The sequence below is a fragment of the Coregonus clupeaformis genome, chromosome 10, assembly GCF_020615455.1.
Source record: "Coregonus clupeaformis isolate EN_2021a chromosome 10, ASM2061545v1, whole genome shotgun sequence".
Lineage (NCBI taxonomy): Eukaryota > Metazoa > Chordata > Actinopteri > Salmoniformes > Salmonidae > Coregonus > Coregonus clupeaformis.
This window is the reverse complement of record NC_059201.1, coordinates 7,092,009-7,115,116: the sequence shown is the minus strand read 5'-3', so window position 1 is coordinate 7,115,116 and position 23,108 is coordinate 7,092,009. Positions and strand designations below refer to the sequence as shown.

Below are 23,108 nucleotides of genomic sequence, written 5' to 3'. Positions count from 1 at the left end.
TCCAAGACTGTTCAGACATAGCCACCCACCTTCGTAACCGCACAGTGGTGGGGCCATTTTGGCTCTGACAACAGACTGTTAATCGTTTATGGGCGACGGTTGAATTGAGCCAAAATGTATTTCATTGCATAGCACCAAGGAACCAATGAAATACTTTATCCAATCATAATCATTCTAAAGGCGGGATATCCGCATGTAGGATAAGCTGTGTGTGGCGGTGGATCTGTAAAGGGAAAAAATTCAGTGGGAGTGATAGTTAGCTTTTTTGTTTCTTAGTGACCGATTACAGTTCATATTCGTGCGAATTGAAATAGCTAGCTATAGCCATGCCTGGAATAGATAAATTACCGATCGAGGAGACATTCGAGGACAGTCCACAGGTAATCTCAAACTATGCTATGTAGCCTGCTAGCTAAATTACTGTAGCTCCCTCTCGTCTCGTCTTTGTGGCGTGCAAGAGCGCAGCGAATGCTAGCCAGCCTTGTTAACTCGCTCGAGCAAGCATCAAATAAAGAGCTGTCAAAAGGTGATAGCTGGCTTCTTCAAATCAAATGTGTCTGTTTCCCAGGCAAACTGTCGTGCCTGCTTCATGATATTTGGCCAACTGTCAATGGTAGTAGCTATTTTTGCATTATCGGCCTTTGCACCACCTGATAAAAGTAACGCAAGCTAGGAAATGGTTTTCTATTGAGACAATGGCACACATCACACCCTTTTATTGTTGATGATATTGAACACATAAATTAGTCGGTCAAGCTACGTGACTGTCATGGCTCCAGCTGGCTGGCTGGGTGAACCACTTCCCCCCTATCGTTGAGTAAACTCTGCAAGTTCCTCCCCACAATCTAGGGACGAAGTTACTGGCTAGCTAGCGAGCTACTTCCCTAGCTGTAAACCACTGTATTTTGATGGGATGGCTATCTGACAATAGCTAGGCCTTTTATAAATGGTCTTTGGCTTGTCTATGAGAGCTGCACTTATACAGTGAAAGCCATCACATTCATGCATGTTAAATGTTCATTAGACTAAGCTTTAGATTTGATGGCATTAATTAATCCCTCTTTCAGCTATGGCATATAGCCTAGATACAGTATCCAACAAAACTGCTTGCATGTCCAGTAGTCATAAGAATCATTACTGTCTGTTGCAGAACAGGCTGTCCAGCAGTGTCAGGAGACTGAGGCCATAGAAAACAGAATCTATTCATTACATTCCAATCCATTCTAGTCATTCTATTTCTATATATGACGCTCTCTCCCCTGACAGAATGCAGCAACACATACATGTGAGACCAGTCCCAGAGTGTTGATCACTAGCTTGTACCCACTGATATGACATGTCCCCGACCTAGTCTGAGGTGTCTGGGGCATGACATGTAGCTGTACAGTATGGCAGGGGTGGCTCCCAGCTACCCCGCCTCCTGGATAGCAACTGGGCATGCATAATTTTTTTATCCTGCCCTGTGCAACCTACACAGTACACACCTGATTCAGCTAAACAGAATCTTGATGAAGGATCGCTCTCCAGGAGGCCACCTCTGACGTGTGGGATAACCACAATAGTCAGAGGGTTTGGCTAAAGCCACAGATCTGGGACCAGATTAGCCTTGCACAAGGGTGATGACAGTGTGCCATCTAAGCTCCCTCGTTCAGGTAGGCCTAACATCAATTTTTCCTTAGATGAGTGGTTCCTTCATCCAGTGTCTTTGTATCCCTGTTGCCAGACGCGCTCCCTGCTCGGTGTGTTCGAGGAGGATGCAGCTGCTATATCCAACTACTCCCAGAAGCTCTTCCAGGCCATGAACAGAATCTACGATGCACAAGTGAGCAATGAGCCCTGGGATACGTTCATACCAGTTAGTGTGAAGGCTTTTTTTTTTTTTTAAACAAGCAAGCACGCACTCAAACAGGGCTGTAACCAGGGTTTTAGTGAGGTCCCGACATTTTTGAAAGTTGAAGCTCATTTACTGCATTTCTATACAATTAAAAAATGTTTAAATGCTATTTGGAGAACAGCAAAAACAAGCAAAAATGACCCCAGCCATTATCACCTTGGCTGCTGTAGGTCCATTCACCTCAGTCGATCTACAAACACATAGCCTATTAGCTATACAGTTGTAATGTTATACCCCTGAAAGGGGAGAAATATGATAAATGATTCACACTGACACATAGCATCAGCGATGAAACAAAAACGTAAAACATTTGTTTGCATGTTGATTGCATTTTAATGTTGGCCTATAGGGAAGATAGGCCATGTGGAGATGTTCATATTGAGAAAAAAAAAGAAATCTAACTTGTTTGATAAGATTAGTACAGATTTTCTCATGGGACCCCACATGGGGCTCCGACCCAAAGTTTGGGAACCACTGTACTAACCTGTGTCTCTGCTTGCTTCCTCTCTCTCGCTGTCTCCTCTGCTCCCTCCCGTCTGCATGCATTGAAGCCTGCCTCCGCCTCACTACTGGGCACCACATCACTGTCTGTCTCGGTAGCCTACTCTCTGTAAAGCAACGTTATTATGAGAATTTAGTAGCGTATTTTTTGCTCCTGCTGAGGTAGGCTCCGTTTAACGTTAGCTTTGGCTTCTTACTTCTTCTAGCTGGCTAGGTAATACTAGCCAGAGCCCTTCAACGTTACTGCAATATGTCTCTGCTGGCAGCTAGCCACTTGACTGACATACAGTGGCTTGCAAAAGTATTCACCCCCCTTGGCATTTTTCCTATTTTGTTGACTTACAACCTGGAATTAAAATGGATTTACACAACATGCCTACCACTTTGAAGATGCAAAATAATTGTTGGGGTGAAACAAACAAGAAATAAGACAAAAAAACAACTTGCACGTGCATAACTATTCACCCCTCCGAAGCCAATACTTTGTAGAGCCACCTTTTGCAGCAATTACAGCTGCAAATCTCTTGGGGTACAGTTGAAGTCTGAAGTTTACATACACCTTAGACAAATACATTTAAACTCAGTTTTTCACAATTCCTGACATTTAATCCTAGTAAAAATTCCCTGTCTTAGGTCAGTTAGGATCACCACTTTATTTTAAGAATGTGAAATGTCATAATAATAGTAGAGAGAATGATTTATTTCAGCTTTTATTTCTTTCATCACATTCCCAGTGGGTCAGAAGTTTACATACACTCAATTAGTATTTGGTAGCATTGCCTATAAATTGTTTAACTTGGGATAAACCTTTTGGGCAGCCTTCCACAAGCTTCCCACAATAAGTTGGGTGAATTTTGGCCCATTCCTCCTGACAGAGCTGGTGTAACTGAGTCAGGTTTGTAGGCCTCCTTGCTCGCACACACCTTTTCAGTTCTGCCCACATATTTTCTATAGGATTGAGGTCAGGGATTTGTGATGGCCACTCCAATACCTTGACTTTGTTGTCCTTAAGCCATTTTGCCACAACTTTGGAAGTATGCTTGGGGTCATTGTCCATTTGGAAGACGCATTTGCGACCAAGCTTTAACTTCCTGACTGATGTCATGAGATGGTACTTCAATATATCCACATAATTTTCCTTCCTCATGATGCCATCTATTTTGTGAAGTGCATCAGTCCCTCCTGCAGCAAAGCACCCCCAAAGCATGATGCTGCCATCCCTGTGCTTCACGGTTGGGACGGTGTCCTTCGGCTTACAAGCAACCCCCTTTTTCCTCCAAACATAATGATGGTTATTATGGCCAAACAGTTCTATTTTTGTTTCATCAGACCAGAGGACATTTCTCCAAAAAGTACGATCTTTGTCCCCATGTGCAGTTGCAAACCGTAGTCTGGCTTTTTTATTGGCGGTTTTGGAGCAGTGGCTTCTTCCTTGCTGAGCGGCCTTTCAGGTTATGTCGATATAGGACTCGTTTTACTGTGGATATAGATACTTTTGTACCTGTTTCCTCCAGAATCTTCACAAGGTCCTTTGCTGTTGTTCTGGGATTGATTTGCACTTTTCGCACCACAGTACGTTCATCTCTAGGAGACAGAACGCGTCTCCTTCCTGAGCAGTATGAAGGCTGCGTGGTCCCATGGTGTTTATACTTGCGTACTATTGTTTGTACAGATGAACGTGGTACCTTCAGGCGTTTGGAAATTGCTCCCAAGGATGAACCAGACTTGTGGAGGTCTACAATTTGTTTTTCTGAGGTTTTCTTGGCTAATTTCTTTTGATTTTCCCATGATGTCAAGCAAAGAGGCACTGAGTTTGAAGGTAGGCCTTGAAATACATCCACAGGTACACCTCCAATTGACTCAAATGATGTCAATTAGCCTATCAGAAGCTTCTAAAGCCATGACATCATTTTCTGGAATTTTCCAAGCTGTTTAAAGGCACAGTCAACTTAGTGTATGTAAACTTCTGACACACTGGAATTGTGATACAGTTAATTATAAGTGAAATAATCTGTCTGTAAACAATTGTTGGAAAAATTACTTGTCATGCACAAAGTAGATGTCTTAACCGACTTGCCAAAACTATAGTTTGTTAACAAGAAATTTGTGGAGTGGTTGAAAAACGAGTTTTAATGACTCCAACCTAAGTGTATGTAAACTTCTGACTTCAACTGTATGTCTCTATAAGCTTGGCACATCTAGCCACTGGGATTTTTGCCCATTCTTCAAGGCAAAACAGCTCCAGTTGGATGGGTTCCGCTGGTGTACAGCAATCTTTAAGTCATACCACAGATTCTCAATTGGATTGAGGTCTAGGCTTTGACTATTCCAAGACATTTAAATGTTTCCCCTTAAACCACTCAAGTGTTGTTTAGCAGTATGCTTAGGGTCATTGTCCTGCTGGAAGGTGAACCTCTGTCCCAGTCTCAAATCTCTGGAAGACTGAAACAGGTTTCCCTCAAGAATTTCCCTGTATTTAGCGCCATCCATCATTCCTTCAATTCTGACAATTTTCCCAGTCCCTGCCAATGAAAAACATCCCCACAGCATGATGCTGCCACCACCATGCTTCACTGTGGGGATGGTGTTCTCGGGGTGATGAGAGATGTTGTATTTGCGCCAGACATAGCGTTTTCCTTGATGGGCAAAAAGCTTACCTTCTTCCATATGTTTGGGGAGTCTCCCACATGGCTTTTGGCGAACACCAAACGTGTTTGCTTATTTTTTCTTTAAGCAATGTCTTTTTTCTGGCCACTCTTCCGTAAAGGCAGCTCTGTGGAGTGTACGGCCTAAAGTGGTCCTATGGACAGATTCTCCAATCTCCGCTGTGGAGCTTTGCAGCTCCTTCATGGTTATCTTTGGTCTCTTTGTTGCCTCTCTGATTAATGCCCTCCTTGCCTGGTCCGTGTGTTTTGGTGGCCGGCCCTCTCTTGGCAGGTTTGTTGTGGTGCCATAGTCTTTCAAAAAAAATTTATGGATTTAATGGTGCTGCGTGGGATGTTCAAAGTTTCAGATATTTTTTTATAACCCAACCCTGATCTGTACATCTCAACAACTTTGTCCCTAACCTGTTTGGAGAGCTCCTTGTTCTTCATGATGCCGCTTGCTTGGTGGTGCCCCTTGCTTAGTGGCGTTGCAGACTCTGGGGCCTTACAGAACAGGTGTGTATATATACAGAGATCATGTGACAGATCATGTGACACTTAGATTGCACACAGGTGGACTTTATTTAATTAATTATGTGACTTCTGAAGGTAATTGGTTGCACCAGATCTTATTTAGGGGCTTCATAGCAAAGGGGGTGAATACATATGCACGCACCACTTTTCCGTTATTTAATTTTAGAATTGTTTTAAACAAGTTATTTTTTTAATTTCACTTCACCAATTTGGACTATTTTGTGTATGTCCATTACATGAAATACAAATACAAATCCATTTAAATTTCAGGTTGTAATGCAACAAAATAGGAAAAACGCCAAGGGGGATGAATACTTTTGCAAGTCACTGTACAGTGAGAGAAAAAAAGTATTTGATCCCCTGCTGATTTTGTACGTTTGCCCACTGACAAAGAAATGATCAGTCTATACTTTTAATGGTAGATTTATTTGAACAGTGAGAGACAGAATAACAACAAAAAAATCCAGAAAAACGCATGTCATAAATGTTATAAATTGATTTGCATTTTAATGAGGGAAATAAGTATTTGACCCCCTCTCAATCAGAAAGATTTCTGGCTCCCAGGTGTCTTTTATACAGGTAACGAGCTGAGATTAGGAGCACAATTTTAAAGGGAGTGCTCCTAATCTCAGTTTGTTACCTGTATAAAAGACACCTGTCCACAGAAGCAATCAATCAATCAGATTCCAAACTCTCCACCATGGCCAAGACCAAAGAGCTCTCCAAGGATGTCAGGGACAAGATTGTAGACCTACACAAGGCTGGAATGGGCTACAAGACCATCGCCAAGCAGCTTGGTGAGAAGGTGACAACAGTTGGTGCGATTATTCGCAAATGGAAGAAACACAAAAGAACTGTCAATCTCTCTCGGCCTGGGGCTCCATGCAAGATCTCACCTCGTGGAGTTGCAATGATCATGAGAATGGTGAGGAATCAGCCCAAAACTACACGGGAGGATCTTGTCAATGATCTCAAGGCAGCTGGGACCATAGTCACCAAGAAATCAATTGGTAACACACTACGCCGTGAAGGACTGAAATCCTGCAGCACCCGCAAGGTCCCCCTGCTCAAGAAAGCACATATACAGGGCCGTCTGAAGTTTGCCAATTAACATCTGAATGATTCAGAGGAGAACTGGGTGAAAGTGTTGTGGTCAGATGAGACCAAAATCAAGCTCTTTGGCATCAACTCAACTCGCCGTGTTTGGAGGAGGAGGAATGCTGCCTATGACTCCAAGAACACCATCCCCACCGTCAAACATGGAGGTGGAAAATTGTGCTTTGGGGGTGTTTTTCTGCTAAGGGGACAGGACAACTTCACCGTATCAAAGGGACGATGGACGGGGCCATGTACCGTCAAATCTTGGGTGAGAACCTCCTTCCCTCAGCCAGGGCATTGAAAATGGGTCGTGGATGGTTATTCCAGCATGACAATGACCCAAAGCAAATGGCCAAGGCAACAAAGGAGTGGCTCAAGAAGAAGCACATTAAGGTCCTGGAGTGGCCTAGCTAGTCTCCAGACCTTAATCCCATAGAAAATCTGTGGAGGGAGCTGAAGGTTCGAGTTGCCAAACGTCAGCCTCGAAACCTTAATGACTTGGAGAAGATCTGCAAAGAGGAGTGGGACAAAATCCCTCCTGAGATGTGTGAAAACCTGGTGGCCAACTACAAGAAACGTCTGACCTCTGTGATTGCCAACAAGGGTTTTGCCACCAAGTACTAAGTCATGTTTTGCAGAGGGGTCAAATACTTATTTCCCTCATTAAAATGCAAATCAATTTCTAATATTTTTGAAATGCGTTTTTCTGGATGTTTTTGTTGTTATTCTGTCTCTCACTGTTCAAATAAACCTACCATTAAAATTATAGACTGATCATGTCTTTGTCAGTGGGCAAACGTACAAAATCAGCAGGGGATCAAATACTTTTTTCCCTCACTATAGGTAATTTCTTTGCCACATCTTTTGCAGTTTTACTTTAGTGCCTTATTTAAAAAAGGATGCATGTTTTGGAATATGTGTATTCTGTACAGGCTTCCTTCTGTTCACTCTGTCATTTAGGTTAGTATTGTGGAGTAAATACAATGTTGTTGATCCATCCTCAGTTTTCTCCTATCATGGTAAAATTGTTGTATCTTTGTAGTGACTGGGTGTATTGATACACCATCCAAAGTGTAATTAATAACTTCACCATTCTCGCCTTCTTTGCGAGGCATTGGAAAACCTCCCTGGTCTTTGTGGTTGAATCTGTGTTTGAAATTCACTGCTCGACTGATGGACCTTTATAGATAATTGTATGTGTGAGGTACAGAGATGAGGTAGTCATTCAAAAATCATGTTAAACACTATTATTGTACACCGACAGTCCATGCAACGTAATATGATGTGTTAAGCTAATTTTTACTCCTGAACTTATTTAGGCTTGCCATAACAAAGGGATTGAATACTTATTGACTCGAGACATTTCAGCTTTTCATTTTGAATTTCGTAAAAAATAAATAAAATAATAACATCCACTGTTTGGTAATGTGTGTAGGCCAGTGAGACAAAATCTCAATTTAATCCATTTTAAATTCAGGCTATAACTCAACAAAATGTGGAGAAAGTCGAAGGGGTGTGAATACTTTCTGAAGGCACTCGGAAAGTATTCACATCCCTTCCCTTTTTCCACATTTTGTTACGTTACAGCCTTATTCTAAAATGGGTTAAATAACAAATGTTCCTCATCAATCTACACACAATACCACAGAATGACAACGCGAAAACAGGATTTTGGCAAATGTATAAAAAAATATATCAATAAAAAATACCTTATTTACATAAGTATTCAGACCCTTTGCTATGAGACTCGATATTGAGCTCAGGTGCATCCTGTTTCCATTGTTCATCCTTGAGATGTTTCTAAAACTTGATTGGAGTCCACCTGTGGTAAATTCAATTGATTGGACATGATTTGGAAAGTCCCACAGTTGACAGTGTATGTCAGAGCAAAAACCAAGCCATGAGGTTGAAGGAATTGTCCATAGAGATCCGAGACAGGATTGTGTCGAGGCACAGATCTGGGGAAGGGTACTAAAAAATGTCTACAGCATTGAACGTCCCCAAGAACTCAGTGGCCTCCATCATTCTTAAATGGAAGAAGTTTGGAACCACCAAGACTCTTCCTAGAGCTGGTCGCCCAGCCAAACTGAGCAATCGGGGGAGAAGGACCTTGGTCAGGGAGGTGACCGAGAACCCGATGGTCACTCTGACAGAGCTCTAGAGTTCCTCTGTGGAGATGGGAGAACCTTCCAGAAGGACAATCATCTCTGCAGCACTCCACCAATCAGGCCTTTATGTTAGAGTGGCCAGACGGAAGCCACTCCTCAGTAAAAGGCACAAGACAGCCCGCTTGGAGTTTGCCAAAAGGCACCTAAAGGACTCTCAGAAACAAGATTATCTGGTGTGATGAAACCAAGATTGAACACTTTGGCCTGAATGCCAAGCGTCACGTCTGGAGGAAACCTGGCACCATCCGTACGGTGAAGCATGGTGGTGGCATCATCATGCTGTGGGTATGTTCTTCAGCGGCAGGGACTGGGAGACTAGTCAGGATCGAGGGAAAGATGAATGGAGCAAAGTACAGAGAGATCCTTGATGAGAACCTACTCCAGAGCGCTCAGGACCTCCGACTTGGGCGATGGTTCACCTTCCAACAGGACAACGACCCTAAGCACACAGCCAAGACAACGCAGGAGTGGCTCTGGGACAAGTCTCTGAATGTCCTTGAGTGGCCCAGCCAGAGCCTGGACTTGAACCCGATCGAACATCTGAAAATAGCTGTGCAGCAACACTCCCCATCCAACCTGACAGAGCTTGAGAGTATCTGCAGATACAGCTGTGCCAGGCTTGTAGCATCATACCCAAGAAGACTCAAGGCTGTAATCGCTGCCAAAGGTGCTTCAACAAAGTACTGAGTAAAGGGTCTGAATACTTATGTAAATGTATTATTTCAGTTTTTGCTTTGATTGATGAGGAAAAAGAAACTATTTTATCCATTTTAGAATAAGGCTGTAACGTAACAACATTTGGAAAAAGTCAAGGGGTCTGAATACTTTCCGAATGCGCTGTATATTTACTATTATAACTGTTTACTAATGAGAAAAAAGGTCCGGACTTCAGTGTCCTCACACGTAGTTAAGGCCATGCAGACAAACACAGACTATTGACTAGTGGCTCCTACAGCTGGTTTGGTAAAACTACATTTGCTTTTGTCTTTTTCAGAATGAATTGAGTGCTGCCACCCATCTCACCTCCAAACTTCTGAAGGAGTATGAGAAACAGGTATGTTCTCACAATGTCAACGTGCTTGAATGATGGATTTATTTGTGGTGATGGATTTCCCATTGAACTGTCCATTATGTTTTCTATGGCATGTTAATGCACTACTAGGATCAGGTGAAACATAAAAACACCTGGTCAGTTATGGTATTATCATTAGGGCCCAGAGTTATTTTTTTGACAACGTGACCTGACCAGGCAAGAAAGAAGGGCCTAGTTAGTTTTCTTCCAGTCAGGAAATGCTTGCACTTCTCTTTCTCATTCATCTTCCAAGAAACCCGTATGTTTCGAACATTAGTTGAATGCTTTGATTGTAGGTCCCTCTGGATAAGCGATTAGAGCGTCTGCTAAATGACTAGAATATAAATGGGAAATGCATTAAGACTGACTTTGGCCTGTCTTTGCAGCGCTTCCCTCTTTGGAGCGACGACGAGGTCATGAGCTCCACTCTGCAGCATTTTGCCAAAGTCATAGACGAGGTGAGAACTGCTGCTCTTTCCTCATCCTCCTCCTCACTGTTGCACGCTGCTTCTCAAATAGTATTACATCGTCTTAACCTTTACCTTCTTTAATTACACTATACACACTGTCTCACTCTGCACTTCAACTTCTCCCTTCTCTTCCTTCTTTCTGTCCATCTTAACCACTTTCTTCTCCTTTCCATCTCTCTGTCTTAACCTCTCCCATCCTTCACTCTACATACTGTTTCAATCTTCATTTCAACCCCTCCCTTCCTTCCTTCAATCTGTACTTACCTCTCTTCCATCTCTCCCTTCTCTCTAACCTCCCCCACCTTTCCTCTCCTGTGCGATGAGAGAGATGAGAGACATTTCCCTGAGGAGATCCTATATTGTAACTAGCCTTTCTTCTCTCCCACAGTTGAGTTCCTGTCATGCAGTCCTTTCCACTCAGCTGGCTGATGCCATGATGTTCCCTATCACCCAGTTTAAGGAGAGGGACTTAAAAGGTAAGACTCTAAGGAGTTCCATTCCCCTTTTTTTACTGTTTATATAGAGATAGATACAGTTATGAGAGCTGGAAACAGATCACAGGGATGACAAGGGCATAGAATTACATATAAAATCCTATTAAATAAATGTAATTGAATAGGTTCTATGTGTCCAAGGGCATGTAGTCCGAAGATGGATCTCTAGCGTAGACCAACCTCTGGCACTTTGTTGACTAGTGGCAGATTGTGAGCAGTTGAAATGGATGTTAACCAACTTTCTCTCCCCTACAGAGATACTGACACTGAAGGAAGTATTCCAGATAGCCAGCGATGGTGAGTGCGAACTACTCAGTAAAACATGAAAACAAATTATTGTTGTGATATGGTATGATTTCATGAGCCCATGTTGTAATTGTAATAACCACATTTTTCCGTCTACAGATCATGACATGGCCATCAACAGATACAGCCGTCTCTCTAAAAGGAGGGACAATGAGAAGGTACAGGGTTTGTTTTTGGGAACATAATATTATTTTGGGGGAGAAGTTCATTATTATAACATGACCTTGTGGTAACAATAACTGTCTTACCAAATGAAACCTGACATTTGTGTGTGTGTGTCTTTTCTCCAGGTGAAGGGCGAGGTGATGGAGGACGTGTACACCTCCAGGAAGAAGCAGCACCAGACCATGATGCACTACTTCCTAGCCCTCAACACGCTGCAGTACAAGAAGAAGATCGCCATTCTGGAGCCGCTGCTGGGGTATATGCAGGCACAGGTAATGTACACCAGTCTTCCTCCCTCCCTCCCTCCCGTCCCACTCTCTCTCTCTCTTACACCTTCTTTCTCTCCTCTCTCTCCCCTTACATCCCTTCCTCTCTCTCTCTCGCTCTCTCTCTTTATGTCTGTCTCTCTCTCTCTTTCTCTCTGCTCCAGTATATGTTCTGATCACCATGTCTGTATCTCTCAGATCAGCTTTTTCAAACTGGGATCAGAGAACCTCACCCAGCAGTGGGAAGACTTCCTCACCAACATAGGAACCAGCGTTCAGAAGTAAGCTTCACCCTGAATATCCTAGCCAAAATCCCTAGGAATTTTGTAGAGATCTGAGAAGATTGGATAGTTGTAAGCAATGGTGGATTGCCATCTGTTAGACCAAATGGAATTGTTGCCATATTGCATGCAGTGTGTTTAAGGCTGGGCGTGTAATTTGGTGTGTGGTTGTGTCCAGTGTCCGCAGGGAAATGGATGGTGAGGTAGATGTAATGCAACAGACCATCCAGGACTTGGAGCAAGCCAGTGACCTCTACATGCCCGACCCCGACCCCAGCCAGGTTCCTGTCAACCGCAACCTCACACGCAAGGCCGGCTACCTCAACGCACGCAAGTAAGACAGCACTGTCACACACTCTCACACAAGCCTGGCAGTGGCTACCTCAACAAATGTGTACATTCAAATCAATCCACTCACATTAGGCCATGCCAAGCTACAGTAGGACAGTAGTGTTGTCTCTGGCCACAGCTTAGTGAAGATCGTCGCAATGCTTGCTATTCATTTCTAGTGTAAAACGTTGATGTTAGTTTGGGCCCAAAAAGCCTTCACCTGCACCAGAACAACAATACGTTTCAACCATGCTTTTCCTTTTTCCCTGATGAATGTGTCCGCCCAGTAAAACAGGCCTAGTGTCTTCCTCCTGGGACCGGAAGTACTTCTTCACCCAGGGAGGGAACCTGATGGGCCAGGCGCGGGGGGATGTGGCGGGGGGTCTGGTCATGGACATAGATAATTGCTCCGTCATGGCCGTGGACTGTGAGGACCGACGCTTCTGCTTCCAGATCACATCCTTTGACGGCAAGAAGTAAATGACTACATATTAAAGCTTTATAAACTAGTAATACCAGCTTATGAACCTTTAGAACTTAGTCACAACTATTTTCACTGAAGTTACTGAGGTGCTGTGTCTTTGTTTCAGGGTGGCCATCTTGCAGGCAGAGAGCAGGAAGGATTGTGAAGAGGTGAGACAACCGTTTTAGTCTAATGTATTGTACACCTATTTATTTATGTATTGCATAAATATACCAGACAGACATGAAATTCGTGCATCTCCTAATAACGCTGTCCTGTGCTTCTCTCCTCCCTCAGTGGATTGCAACTATAAACAACATCTCAAAGAGGATATATCTGAGTGAGAACCCAGAGGTGAGTAGCTGGCAATCACTGGAAAACCCTACGCTGACATCATCATTATATCTGTCATCTATAATTAGAGCTGTGAGCTCTATGGTGTGACATTCCCCCAGACAGTACTGGATGTCTGTGATGTGGTGTATGTCTCGTCTCCCACCTCCCTTTGTTGCCGAGCTGTTGTCAAGCACATTTCCTCATTGCTGAAATGCCCTCTTTCTATTGGCAGGAAATCGCAGCCAGAGTGAACCAATCAGCTCTTGAGGCTGTGACACCGTCTCCCTCCTTCCAACAGAGGCATGAGAGTATGCGGCCGAGCACGTGGGTTTCTGAAGCGTCCCTCCTCATGCATCAATCATAGCGACTTCATTATTATTAGAGACAGGAGTTTTTCCTGACCACTGTAAACTCTGGGCCTTGGTTGTGTATAGCCAATAACTACTTTAGCCTATAAAGTGGTTACAGAATCAAGATAAACCCTACTGTAGTTAGTTACATCAAGACAAACCAAGATAAACCCTACTGTAGTTAGTTACATCAAGACAAACCAAGATAAACCCTACTGTAGTTAGTTAAATCAAGACAAACCGAGATAAACCCTACTGTAGTTAGTTAACTCAAGACAAAACCAAGATAAACCCTACTGTAGTTAGTTACATCAAGACAAGCCAAGATAAACCCTACTGTAGTTAGTTACATCAAGACAAACCGAGATAAACCCTACTGTAGTTAGTTAACTCAAGACAAACCAAGATAAACCCTACTATAGTTAGTTAACTCAAGACAAACCAAGATAAACCCTACTGTAGTTAGTTAAATCAAGACAAACCAAGATAAACCCTACTGTAGTTAGTTAAATCAAGACAAACCAAGATAAACCCTACTGTAGTTAGTTAACTCAAGACAAACCCTACTCTAGTTAGAGTTGTCATGATATAGCATTCTGTTCTCTTATCTGTTATATGCAGCTAGCATCTCTCTGTCCATCTTTCTAACCTCCATCTCTATTCTGTTCCCTTGGCTCCATCTCTCACCCCGTCCGTCTGTCCTGTATAGACAAGGGCGGTCCCGGGCAGCGCGGACCAGCAGTGTGAGCTCAGCGGGCTCTGAGACTGCCTCCCCGGCCCTCTCTGTCCTCTCATTGGACACCCTGGTGGCTCCTGATACGCCCATCCAGTTTGACATCATCTCTCCAGTCAGCGAGGAGTATGCAGGCCAGGCCAAGGCAGCAGGACAGGGCAGGTCGGTACTAACTAACCAGGGTTTCCCTAACTGTGTATAGGCGGGACGTGCCCCTGGTATATGTTCAAGCCAGGGGCAAAACGTTGGTTTTAGAAGTGGGGGGGACTTAACTTTATCCAGTCGGATAAACACTCCAAACAGCCTACACGACTGCTCGGAGGCGTCCGCATGGTCCTAAAGCACACCGTTGCCTCGTTTTGTATCACATTCCAATGATAAATGTTGCGCACCTGGGTCTAGCTATATTAAAAGGAAAACTGTAATATTTATTCATATTCTTAAGAGGTCTGTGTGTTTCTTTGCTCCCCGCTTCTGAAAGAAGGACCAACCCGTTTGGTGAATCAGGAGACACTCCACCTGAGGAGAGTGAAGGTACTGTCTGTCTCTCTCTGTGTCTGCGTGTGTGTGTGTGTGTGTGCGTGTGTGTGTGTGTGTGTGTGTGTGTGTCATCCTCCTCTCTGTGTGTCCATCTAGACTCCATCCTGCACCAGCTGTTCATCGTGCGTTTCCTGGGTTCTATGGAGGTGAAGAATGCAGACAGCTCTGACGTCATCTATGAGACGATGCGACAGATCCTAGCAGCCAGGGCCATACACAACATCTTCAGGATGACAGAGTCTCACCTGCTGGTCACCTGCGAATGCCTCAAGTGAGACGTAGGCTCTTTGAGTATTGTGCATGCAGGTTTTTTTATGTGCGACATGATAATTAAAAGCATACTCTTACAGTTTATAGATTTGTCCATGTGTGATGTTGTTTTGTGGTTTTCAGGCTCATCGATCCTCAGACACAAATCACACGGCTGAGGGTAGGTCCTCCCTCTCACACTACTTCCACTAAAACATGTTTCTGTTTATCTATCATTCTATTCACTAATAGTAAGTAGTATTACTGATAGGTTAAATCAATCATCCCTGACAACATGTCTAGAGGCTATTGACCTATCATCACTGATCTATCATTACTGACACAACACATGTCTAGAGATTATTGACCTGTCATCACTGACACAACACATGTCTAGAGGCTATGGACCTATCATCACTGACCTATCATCACTGACACAACACATGTCTAGAGGTTATTGACCTGTCATCACTGACACAACACATGTCTAGAGGCTATGGACCTAACATCACTGACCTATCATTACTGACACAACACATGTCTAGAGGCTATTGACCTATCATTACTGACACAACACATGTCTAGAGGCTATTGACCTATCATCACTGACACAACACGTCTAGAGGCTATTGACCTATCATCACTGACACAACACATGCCAAGGCTATTGACCTGTCATCACTGACACAACACATGTCTAGAGACTATTGACCTATCATCACTGACACAACACATGTCTAGAGACTATTGACCTATCATCACTGACACAACACATGTCTAGAGGCTATTGACCTATCATCACTGACACAACACATGTCTAGAGGCTATTGACCTATCATCACTGACACAACACGTCTAGAGACTATTTACCTATCATCACTGACACAACACATGTCTAGAGGCTATTGACCTATCATCACTGACACAACACATGTCTTGAGGCTATTGACCTATCATCACTGACACAACACATGTCTAGAGGCTATTGACCTATCATCACTGACACAACACATGTCTAGAGACTAGACTCAACATTAGACATCACTTATTTTTTTCATTCTCCCCTCCCCAAGTTCCCTCTCTCCAGTGTGGTGGTGTGTTCGTCCCACCAGGAGAACAAGCGTCTGTTTGGATTCGTCCTGCAGACTGCAGAAGGCATGGTGGACGGACCACCTGTAACCGTCTGCTATATCTTTGAGTCCAATGATGACGGGGAGAAGGTAGGTTCTGCTCTGCTGTGTAGCCTTTGTTCTAACATGATGTGTAGGTAGGGCCTGTAGTTTAAGTCTATAACTTGGGGTAGGGCCTGTAGTTTAAGTCTATAACTTGGGGTAGGGCCTGTAGTTTAAGTCTATAACTTGGGGTAGGGCCTGTAGTTTAAGTCTATAACTTGGGGTAGGGCCTGTAGTTTAAGTCTATAACTAGAGCCTGGAGTTTTTCGTGGTCAGCCACACATGCAAATGTGTTTTCATGGTTAGGAACAAGTCCTGACTCTAGGAATAAGCATATTGTGTCTGTATAGTGATGGCACTATCAGTTAAAACGGATGATAGTTTTCATGTTGTGGCAAAAGGAAGACATTTGCATGTGTCTACTGTTACCCATGGTAATTTCCTGTTACCTCTGAGTGCATGTTGGGTAATTTCCTGTTACCTCTGAGTGTATGTTGGGTAATTTCCTGTTACCTCTGAGTGTATGTTGTTGTTCTCCTTTCAGATATGTGACAGTGTTGGGCTGGCCAAACAGATCGCTTTCCACTCAGAAATGGTAAGAAATGTGAGACTCTGTTTTAGGGGAATTCATTTGTTAAGATTTTAAGATGACTCTTAGTTACTCATGTGGGACCTTTACAATGTTTTTGCTGATTCAGGATCGTAAAGCTACGGAGAAGAAGAAGGAGAAGGACAAGGCCAAGGAGAAACAGCAAGAGGAGCTGTCTAAACAGAAACAGATAGAAAAGGTAGCGTCAGCATCCCAGAAAATCAATACTTTTCTGTATTTTTTTTTGGGGGGGGGACTATATAGTATTTATTCTATTCTTGTTGACTTATAGATCAATGCCTATCTTGATCAGTTTTTGGTCTATAATCATAACTGTATTACCCTCTGTGTTCACTCATGTTACAGTAAACGGAATGATTAATTGATTAATCAATTAATTTGAATTAACCCACAGGACCTGGAGGAACAGAGCCGTTTAATCGCTGCCTCCAGTCGCCCCACCCCCCCTGCCCCTGGTGCTGATGGACAGTTCCTGGTGCTGAGCAACAGCCAATCAGAGGACAGCGATGCAGGAGTGGAGGGGCGGGAGAAGGGAGAGTCGGAGGCCTAACAGAATGGAAGGGAAAGAGCTTTCACCAGATACTACTTTGGACCATCAAACTACCGGAAATCAGTCATCTTCAATGGATGGAGACGACGTGAGAAGACTTTGAGCAATTGTTTGTGTGATTATTGGCAATGTCACCTATGTTGAGGCAAAGTTATTTTCTGAAAAGCCACAACTGAACAAGCTTGGCAATGTCTTACTACAAAGTACTAGCCGGTGAAAATGCACAGTTAGAGTGGGAGTTGGTTCCTCTGGTCCTCAACCCTGGGCCTCGGCTTAGTCTCTGTGGGCTTTTCTCTGGCTCCTACAGTTGTTTTACAGAGGAGTTGGACTGCAAGTAGACTTTATAACATTAAGTAAAGATTAAGACCCCACTAAAATATCAAAAGAAGAGGAGAAATGTGTATGAATTTCTGAACACTCAAAGAATCCTTCCGGATCTTTCTCGTCCTCCATATGTAAATCAGGAATTATATACTGGTACTTGTATTCAGAAGAAATATAGAAGAAGATTAACGCTTTTACGTTTTATTTTTATTTTTTATTTTTTTAATCAGGGCGGTTCTGACTCAATACCATGCATGGCACACTAAAAAACAGAGATTATAGAGTGTATACATTTGTTGGGGAGGGAAGACATTGCACATGTTAATACTGTAATGACATATTTATAAAATACTTGTATTGTTTATGTAAACCATATATACATGTTGTCTTACATTCAGCTAACACGCTTGCATGTGCTTTGGACCCCATCATTCAAGATACATAATTGTCATGCTTATTTTTATTTACAATGAATTACTACCCTTTCAATTAACCATGTTTTTGTTTTGAGTGAGTTTGGTTTCAAGATGAGAATTTAGATCTCTAGTCACTGTACCCCCAACACCAATAATGGTTTCTCATTCAATGGATCAGACTACTTGCCATAGCCCAACAGACCTTGTGCCTGAGGTGTAACGTATTCATCTGCTTGGTTAGAGCAAAGAACAATACTGTAATACAACGTGCTAAATCAGGGCATTTACTCTTAAAAGTCAATGCCCTGATTAATCTTTATTTTTTATTTTTTATGGTTTGTATTTTTCTCCGATTTCTGTATAAAGAAATGTACTACACATGTCTGAAATGTTTCTCAACCTTAACCCATTGCTATGTAAGTTTTGCGCTGAGCTCTGACTAAAGTTTATCACTTATCAACTCATAGAGAATACATGTTGCAGTGACATGATCCAGGGAAAACTATCATATCAACAAAGTGGAATTGATTTGGTTGACATATTACTGATAATCAGAGTTGAGTGTACTTTATTATCATTTGGGAGAAAGGTGTTTAAAGGAGTAGTAAGGAACCGGTCTTACTGAGATGTTAATATGGGGGACTGCACTTAGTAATTAAATGCAGGGGGAAATGTGATCATGTTTACTGTGTATATACTTCAGTGATTACTGTTGCAGAGTCCTAGGTAGCTTTTCAACAATAAATGTACACTAATTCAAAGCTGTCTTATTTTAGAACTCCTAGGTTGTGTGTGTATGTCTCGAGACTAAAGGGTGACCGCAAAAATATATTATTTCTTACAGTAGCGTACTTATTTTATAGTCAGAACAAAGACTTGGGCGCGCCCGTGCGCAATGAGGACGTCACGTGTGTCCGCACCCTCTCCATTCCGTTCAGGGAGAAGGGTAAACAAGTGTGCTGTTCGTTTAAAGCTCCCGTTGTTCTGTTTAGTCGAGCACTGATCCGCTGTTAAATAGGTCGATTCGAGGAGGAACAATTATTACACACGGATTTCCAGCAACATGTCAACCTGGCGATGTGACGGCTTTTGTTTGGCCCCAACATAATTCACCGTCCTATATGCATCGCAATGGCAGGAAGAGGGAACATTCATCAGGATTAAACCTGATAGTATTGGGAGGATTACTATTCGTTTATATTTCCATGCCAAAAATTTACGAAATGGAATGATGTTCCTTGACTGGCCCCGCATAATGACGACTGCAGACAGTATAGGCTAAAAGTGTGGGAATGGGTTTGATTTTATAACTCGGTAGTTTTAAAGAAAATAATGCCACTGCTGTTTCGTTGTAGTTATAAAATTAGAAACGGATTCACTGGCCTAAAGAGATAACACCTTTATGCCAAGGCCTATTTGCAACCCCCCAAATCTGAATAGGATTACTTGCGACGTACTCAACGCGCCACGTGGTTGTGGTTGGGGGTCTTCATTTCATATGCTAAATTTTAAGAACCTCCGATTTTAAATAGTGACGTATAGAAATCCCAGATTCGTTTACAAGTCGTAACCTGAGCGGACAGTTTCCAGAAGACAGTTGGTTGACACTATGGCTATATCTACCGTTAGTTGCCAGATCAAGCAGGTTCACGCACGGCCTGTTTTCACAATAGACAGAATCCTTGGGTTGGACTTGGACAGGCAAGAACTACTCAATATGTCCCTGAAGCTGTATCGACCATGGACAGGTCAAATATTATTTATTTACATTTACATTGTAGCCATAATTTCCTTGTAGACTAAACCTGCTGTCATTATCTGTTGAGTTATATTGGGTTCTGTCTGGATTTCAGAGTTGGAAACAACCGAACAGAGAAGTCACATTACAGTGAAAGGACCATCGGAGTCTTCGTCAGAGATTAAGATGAAAGAGGAGGAACAGAAGCTCAACTGTAAACACTTTACAGAGTCCTACCGGAGAACATTGAATTTGTACATCGGGCGCAGGCCGCGGACGGAATTCAGTAGTGTACAGGTAAAAATGCACTTTTATGCACAAGGCACATTTTTAGGGACACAGTTTTCACGCCACTTTGATACGACGTGATTTTCGTAGCAGGTTAGGACAGCATTTTCGCTAAAGGCTTCCCGCATGCATCGGTTTGGCTGGCTCCTAGCATACTCCCTTAACCCCTTGAAAAACGTTAAAAAGCGGCAATAGTACTGTTTGTCCATCTTGAGACGCTGTAGCCAATATACACTTCATATACACTTCCTCAAAATATTCGGAATTAAGATTAAAAAAAATAATAATAATACGCCATTTAGCAGACGCTTTTATCCAAAGCGACTTACAGTCATGCGTGCATACATTTTTTTTTTTTGTGTATGGGTGGTCCCGGGGATCGATAACTCAAGAACTCTGTCATTCATTTTATACCGAGGAGATCTTAGTCGCGCAATTTTATATCAAACTAAGATGTTTGGTGCAGTATTTCTCAAGTGAAAAAATGTGCATGAAAACGAGTCGTCTATCATTGAATGACAACAAACACTTAATTGAAGAATCCCTACTGTTGACCAATGACCGACGAAAGAGCATAGACTTCGACTCCCGAACTTCGGCTTGCCTAGAGAAAAATGTTGTGTACACGAACAGCCGAAAAAACCCTTGCCGAAGACCAAAACGCCGTCATAATATATGCACGAACTATTCTGAGCATTTTCGAATTGCAAGCATGCAGACATTTACATTTCAGTCATTTAGCAGACGCTCTTATCCAGAGCGACTTACAGTTAGTGAGTGCATACATTTTTCATACTGGCCCCCGTGTGAATCGAACCCACTACCCTGGCGTTGCAAGCGCCATGCTCTACCAACTGAGCTACAGGAGGACAGACACCATAACTCTTTCCCTAACCTTAACCTCAGTCTCCTAACCTACGTTAATTCTCCTAACCTGCTGCGTAAATTCCCCAAATACCTTCTATGAAAAACTCACTTCTGTGTGGAAGTGGTGTGAAAAGAGTGTTTGTCAAATTTTACACACAAACATGCCCAATGGCATATACAGTGAGGGGAAAAAAGTATTTGATCCCCTGCTGATTTTGTACGTTTGCCCACTGACAAAGACATGATCAGTCTATAATTTTAATGATAGGTTTATTTGAACAGTGAGAGACAGAATAACAACAACAAAATCCAGAAAAACGCATGTCAAAAATGTTATAAATTGATTTGCATTTTAATGAGGGAAATAAGTATTTGACCCCTCTGCAAAACATGACTTAGTACTTGGTGGCAAAACCCTTGTTGGCAATCACAGAGGTCAGACGTTTCTTGTAGTTGGCCACCAGGTTTGCACACATCTCTGTTCAAATAAACCTACCATTAAAATTATAGACTGATCATGTCTTTGTCAGTGGGCAAACGTACAAAATCAGCAGGGGATCAAATACTTTTTTCCCTCACTGTAGGTTCCATGTGTAACGAGTGACAAAACATTCCACTAACAAAATATTGATTGATACAGATATTATAAATCAACTTTTAAAAAGTGTTTTAAAAAACATTTCCTATTTACATATCCTGTAGGCCTATGTTTTCTAATTTGTTGGGGTGTGTCAGGTTAGTTACTGTTAATCACTTTGTGACCCAAAAAAATGTGAAAATAACAAAAATACAATTTGATTGTATGATTGATATTTCTTCTTGGGGTCCATGCAGATTGAGGTCCTGGAGAGTGTGTTCCTCATCAACTCCTACCCGGGTATTGACATCAGAGAAGAATTGGCACAGAGACTGCAACTGGATGAGGACAGAATACAGGTAGGCATTATAAACTAGTAATACTTAAGGTTGTTCTTATAAATGTGTAGTTGCACTGTGATTGATGTTAAATAGTTATTAAGTAGCACATTAGTTATTGCATTTGTAATAGAATACACAAGTGGAATAGGGAATTATTTATTCATCTGAACTCGACTATGCAATTAAGCAATTACTGAATTATAAGGTAACAACATGTTTAATAAAATGTTGTTGCTAGAGTAATTACTGGATTACTCTTATACAAAAACATAGTTTTAGTTGATAAATTAAGTATACTATTTACACCATAAAGGTTGTTCTAAAGAGCTCTATATGCACTGTTCTCCACAGATCTGGTTCCAGAACCGAAGGGCCAAGCTGAAACGTTCTCACAGAGAGTCACAGTTCCTCATGGTGAAAAAAGCCTTCGCAGATCTTAAGGACAAAGAAGAGGAATAATGCTAAACAAGGACACAAAAAGATTTACAGTACTTTTATTCTAGGGATCTCTCTCTCTCTCTGGTATATTTATAATATATTATATTGTGTAAATGTCTAGGGTATGTACACATTTTAATAAACAGATCAGATCATTGACAAACAAAAATACCTGCCTTTGCAAGTGGTTCATCATTTGATTTCATGTTCTTTTCACCATCCGGCAGCAATATTGGTGACATTGTTCTTCTTCCCAAAAATATAATTATCATGGTAAGAAATGTGAGGTCATTAATTTAATTTAGTTTGCAGCAGCTGCAGGTTGTGAATGTTGCCTAGAACATCCTATTCCCTATATCCCTCGAAGCGCACACACACACACACACCAATTGATTAATGGACTGCTGAATGTATATTTTTTTCTACTTGCTTTGTTTGCTCTTTTCAGTATTATGTCGATCTATGATAAGCTACCCAGGATAGGGCTGAAAATAGCCCATATTAATATATGTAGCCTTAAATATAAGGTTCATGAAATCAATAACTTGCTAACATCAGATAACGTTCATATATTAGCCATTTCTGAGACTCACTTAGATAATTCCTTTGATGATACAGCAGTAGCAATACAAGAATATAACATATATAGAAGAGACAGGAATTCTTATGGGGTGGGTGTTGCTGTATATGTAGCCATATCCCTGTAATGCTTAGAGAAGATCTTATGTCAAGTGTTATTGAAGTGTTGTGGTTGCAGGTTCACTTGCCACATCTAAAGCCTTTTCTTTTATATATATATATATATATATATATATATGCGCCATTTAGCTTTTGGGGTGATGCTATAGGCCACCAAGTGCGAACAGTCAGTATCTAAATAATATGTGTGAAA

The 23,108-nt window shown here is 42.1% G+C and overlaps 2 protein-coding genes across 3 annotated transcripts; both read left to right on the top strand.

The window, feature by feature from the left end:
* The first annotated feature begins 70 nt into the window (after positions 1-70).
* LOC121574747 (DCC-interacting protein 13-alpha) lies at positions 71-18,728 on the top strand. Of its 2 annotated transcripts, none has more exons than XM_041887300.2 (22): positions 71-380; positions 1,724-1,822; positions 9,835-9,894; positions 10,299-10,370; positions 10,771-10,858; positions 11,132-11,173; positions 11,282-11,340; positions 11,473-11,619; positions 11,812-11,894; positions 12,073-12,228; positions 12,512-12,700; positions 12,815-12,857; positions 12,985-13,041; positions 13,256-13,347; positions 14,083-14,268; positions 14,588-14,640; positions 14,743-14,917; positions 15,040-15,076; positions 15,969-16,115; positions 16,612-16,662; positions 16,766-16,855; positions 17,072-18,728. In XM_041887300.2, the coding sequence occupies exons 1-22, from the start codon at positions 327-329 to the stop codon at positions 17,225-17,227; spliced, it is 2,136 nt and encodes a 711-aa protein (XP_041743234.1). In that variant the 5' UTR covers positions 71-326; the 3' UTR covers positions 17,228-18,728. The 2 variants fall into 2 exon arrangements, with proteins under 2 accessions (XP_041743234.1, XP_041743235.1); XM_041887301.2 differs by having other exon boundaries at positions 72-380; positions 14,591-14,640.
* A 153-nt stretch (positions 18,729-18,881) lies between these two features.
* LOC121574748 (homeobox expressed in ES cells 1-A) lies at positions 18,882-22,387 on the top strand. The gene is made up of 4 exons (XM_041887302.2): positions 18,882-19,715; positions 19,821-20,002; positions 21,695-21,796; positions 22,130-22,387. The coding sequence occupies exons 1-4, from the start codon at positions 19,577-19,579 to the stop codon at positions 22,235-22,237; spliced, it is 531 nt and encodes a 176-aa protein (XP_041743236.1). The 5' UTR covers positions 18,882-19,576; the 3' UTR covers positions 22,238-22,387.
* The last annotated feature ends 721 nt before the right edge of the window (positions 22,388-23,108 follow it).

Bases quoted from the DNA above. Each gene is read 5' to 3' on its own strand.
- LOC121574747 (XM_041887300.2), top strand. From the start codon at position 327: ATGCCTGGAATAGATAAATTACCGATCGAGGAGACATTCGAGGACAGT. The intron at 11,341-11,472 runs GTACAGGGTTTG...TCTTTTCTCCAG, and splicing joins AAAGGAGGGACAATGAGAAG to GTGAAGGGCGAGGTGATGGA. The intron at 13,348-14,082 runs GTGGGTTTCTGA...TGTCCTGTATAG, and splicing joins GAGAGTATGCGGCCGAGCAC to ACAAGGGCGGTCCCGGGCAG.
- LOC121574748 (XM_041887302.2), top strand. From the start codon at position 19,577: ATGGCTATATCTACCGTTAGTTGCCAGATCAAGCAGGTTCACGCACGG. The intron at 19,716-19,820 runs GTCAAATATTAT...TCTGGATTTCAG, and splicing joins GCTGTATCGACCATGGACAG to AGTTGGAAACAACCGAACAG. The intron at 21,797-22,129 runs GTAGGCATTATA...TGTTCTCCACAG, and splicing joins TGGATGAGGACAGAATACAG to ATCTGGTTCCAGAACCGAAG.